General features: G+C 46.8%; 3 protein-coding genes across 7 annotated transcripts in view; 2 read left to right on the top strand and 1 right to left on the bottom strand.

Moving 5' to 3' along the window:
- Positions 1-3751, top strand: part of LOC121690338 (zinc-binding protein A33-like) — a 698440-nt gene that overhangs the window by 487822 nt on the left and 206867 nt on the right. The gene's annotated exons all lie outside the window — the stretch shown is intronic.
- Positions 1-3751, top strand: part of LOC121690097 — a 790202-nt gene that overhangs the window by 612481 nt on the left and 173970 nt on the right. The gene's annotated exons all lie outside the window — the stretch shown is intronic.
- il1rapl1a (interleukin 1 receptor accessory protein-like 1a) overlaps positions 1-3751 on the bottom strand; it is a 77355-nt gene that overhangs the window by 67642 nt on the left and 5962 nt on the right. For both annotated transcript variants that reach the window (XM_042070645.1, XM_042070653.1), the window contains exon 2: positions 1585-1679. In XM_042070645.1, coding sequence (XP_041926579.1) covers positions 1585-1666 — 82 coding nt within the window. In that variant the 5' untranslated portion in view covers positions 1667-1679. The remainder of the gene's footprint in view (positions 1-1584; positions 1680-3751) is intronic.

Here is a 3751-nt window from a genome sequence, read left to right as displayed (position 1 = left end):
ACACACCTTACAGCTGAATATACTTCATTAATCTTGGTCTCTGCCAGCTTAGAGGGAAAGTGAACAACTAGCTGTCTGAAAGAATATGTCTGAGATTCACATAATCAGCCTGCACGTGCACACACACACTCACACACTCTCTCCCTCATTCTCTCTCTCACACACACACACACACACCAGATTTCGGTCTGGATGTGGACCTGCTATAACAGCATCTCCATTCCCCACAGCCAAAACAAATTATTTTGATCTGAGTGAGTCACACACGCACACGAAAACACACACACACACTCTCTCTCTCTCACACACACACACACACACACACACACACACAAACTCTCTCTCACACACACACGAGTACACACACACACTCTCTCTCTCTCTCACACATACACACACACTCACAAACTCTCTCTTTCTCACACACACACACACACGAGTACACACACACACTCCCTCTCTCACTCTCTCTCTCTCACACACACACACACACACACACACACACACACACACACACACACACACACACACACACACACACTCATAAACAAATGCACACATTCACACAACTGTAAGTCTTTCCTCACACAAGTACACATTCCAAAGCAAAAAGACAGGACATTGCACACACACTAGAACACATTGCACAGACAGCACCCCCACACACCCACACACACACACACATACACACACAAAACAAAGGCACCTCCACTCACACCTGCACATGCACACACACACACACACACACACACACACAGAGCTCATAAACAAATGCACACACAGACACACACACTCAGACACAGAGGATGCATTCAGTTCTCCCCCAATTCACCGGAGACAATCAGAGCGTGAGATTCTCAGGAACAACTGCAAAAAAACAACAAAACAAAGAAAAAACGAAACACACACACACACACACACACACACACACACACACACACAGCAAGAGAGAGAGCACCTCAAACCCCTTCTTATTCCTTCAGTAGAAGAGCCAATCAGAGCATGAAGCCCTTTCAACACAGCACACACCAGCCAATCAGAGCGTGTGATTTTATTTCACCTTTCTGTGAACAGGAGAACACCTCAGCCAGACCAGACACCTTATTTGCATGAGGTCAAGACGGACAGCACACAAACATACTCGCGCGCCACGCGCGCACGCACACAAACACTCACACACACACATGCACGGGTGCAGTGCACACACACACACACTCACACACACTCACACACACACACACACACACACACACACACACACACACACACACACATGTGCATGCACAGTTTCTAAAGTCCATATAATCTCAACTACGAGTTTATAAAGTCCATATAATCTCAACTCTGCTCTTATAGAGTCCATATAATCTCAATTTATGAGTTTATAAAGTCCATATAATCTCAACACTGTATTACGTCTTATCAGAACGGAATGAGAAGCCAACCCTGAAGTAATCAACTAAGGAAGTAGATTGCAGGCAGTAGCCCACAGGAAGTAGATCACATAAAGTTCCCTACATGAAGTACATCACAGGAAACAGATCACAGGAAGTGGATCACGGGCACTGGTCACTGGTCACTCACCGGAGTCTCGTTTGGACAACAACTTCACACTGTGGCCCGCAGCAACAGACATCAGCAACAACACAAGTAGAGTGGAGAGCATGTTTCCCTCTTTCCTACAGGGAGAGAGAGAGAGAGAGAGCGAGAGAGCGAGACATGGTTAAGGCTTGAAATGAAGCTTTTTGCAAGTGACCTACCTCTTTACCTTCATACATAGAGTGACAGAAAAGAAAAGAAAATGTAAAAAGAAAGAGATTAGTGAACCCTGAAACTCAAATGAAATTAGACAGCCCTACTGAACTCTGTGGATAGATGCATAGATCTCACATGTCCAGCGGAGGCCATGAAGGCTCCTCAGTCTGGCTACTACATCACACTTCTCCATTCTAGAAAGGCAGTTGATGTGTAAGCTCACTACCCCGTGCTCATGGGGAATCATGCTGATATCGTGGCTAGCGTATTGCCTGGTTTTGGCTGAACAAATCTCGCTTCGCATTTGCACAGTTTGGACTGTGTTTAAACTGTACAGAAACACCAGATGTTCTGTTTCAAACACAAACAGAATCGACAACTAGAGAAATATGGCAAGAATATCACAGATTTGAAAAAAGATTGATAGATTAAATTAATCATAATCAAAGCACAGAAACTTCAATTGCTACAAACTACTGTACATTACAAAACCAGTCCTAAATATAATAAGGCAAAGGCAGTAACCTGCAGACCAGTGTGTTTATATATGTGTATATGTGTGGCCATGACAGAATCCTGCAGGGCAGTTTGTTTATATATGTGGCCATGACAGAATCCTGCAGGCAGTGTGTTTATATATGAGGCCATGACAGCATCTTGCAGGGCAGTTTGTTCATATGTGGCCATGACAGTATCCCACAGAGCAGTGTTTATATATGTATATGTGATGTATATGTGATCACATCACAACTTTTGAAATAACCTGCAGCCAATGTGTGCGCAAAACTGAAACGTTACGAGAGAAATGTATGGCGACACAAGATATTGTACAAGATCAGAACAAGAAAAAGAATCAGCTGGAATAGAATAGATAGAAATAAAGAAAGAAAGAAAGAAAGAAAGAAAGAAAGAAAGGAGGTCAGAGAGAGTGAAAGTGAGAATATGACTCTGAGGAGCTTGTCATCCACCCACACAGGCAGAGAGTTCCGACACCCAGAGTGAATGTAAGGCAGGGTTCATTGCATGCACACCTACACACACACACACACACACACACACACACACACACATACCACACACACACACACACACACACACAGGCTGAAATATGTGACTCCATTTGATGATAGTCTTTGATTACATTTCACTAGTTCGCCCGTCGGCATGATTGCTATACTGAGTGTATAAGCTAAGCGCGTGTTTGGCATGGTAGCTGGCCGTGGTCATGGAATGCCTGAAGCGGAGATCGCGATAGAGCGATGGCCGCTTGCACCCCCCAGTGTAAGGAGGATGCGTAACTAGTTCGGACTAGTTCATCCGAACTAGGGTCTCGGGGTTCAGCTGAGACGTTGCTGCATGGTCTTGGGGCTCAGCGGAGCAGTCATTAGATGGGTCCTGAACCTTGGCGGAGCTGGGACTCAGTGGAGCTGTTGCTGCCTGAGGCTTCGGGCTCTGCAGAGGCGTCATTGAACGGATCTTGAGGCTCAGCGTAGCTGCTGCTGCATGGGTCCTGGAGCTCGGCGTAGTTGCTGCATGGTTCTGGGGCTCAGCGAAGCCGTCATTTCATGGGTCTTGGGGCTCAGCGTAGCTGCTGTTGCACAGGTCTTGGGGCTTGGTGGAGCCGACGTTGCATGGGTCCTGGGGCTCGGCGTAGTTGTTGCTGCATGGTTCTTGGGGCTGAGCAAAGCAGTCGTTGCATGGGTCTTGGGGCTCAGCGAAGCCATCGTTTCATGGGTCTTGGGGCTCAGAGTAGTTGTTGCTGCATGGTTCTTGGGGCTCAGCGAAGCCATCGTTTCATGGGTCCTGGAGCTCGGTGTAGCTTTTGCTGCATGGGTCTTGGGGCTCAGCACAGCCGTTGTAGCAGGGTAGCAGGAGCTCAGCGGAGCAGTTGCTGCATGGGTCTCCCTGAAGCTGTTGTTACTAAACATGGTAAAGCAGCTTTTAGCTGCTATGCGGCTCAGCTGTGGAACCAACTTTCGGATGACATCAGATGCTT

The sequence above is a fragment of the Alosa sapidissima genome, chromosome 2, assembly GCF_018492685.1.
Source record: "Alosa sapidissima isolate fAloSap1 chromosome 2, fAloSap1.pri, whole genome shotgun sequence".
NCBI classification, from domain to species: domain Eukaryota; kingdom Metazoa; phylum Chordata; class Actinopteri; order Clupeiformes; family Clupeidae; genus Alosa; species Alosa sapidissima.
The sequence above is the reverse complement of the archived record's forward strand: the minus strand, read 5'-3'. Positions and strand labels throughout refer to the sequence as shown.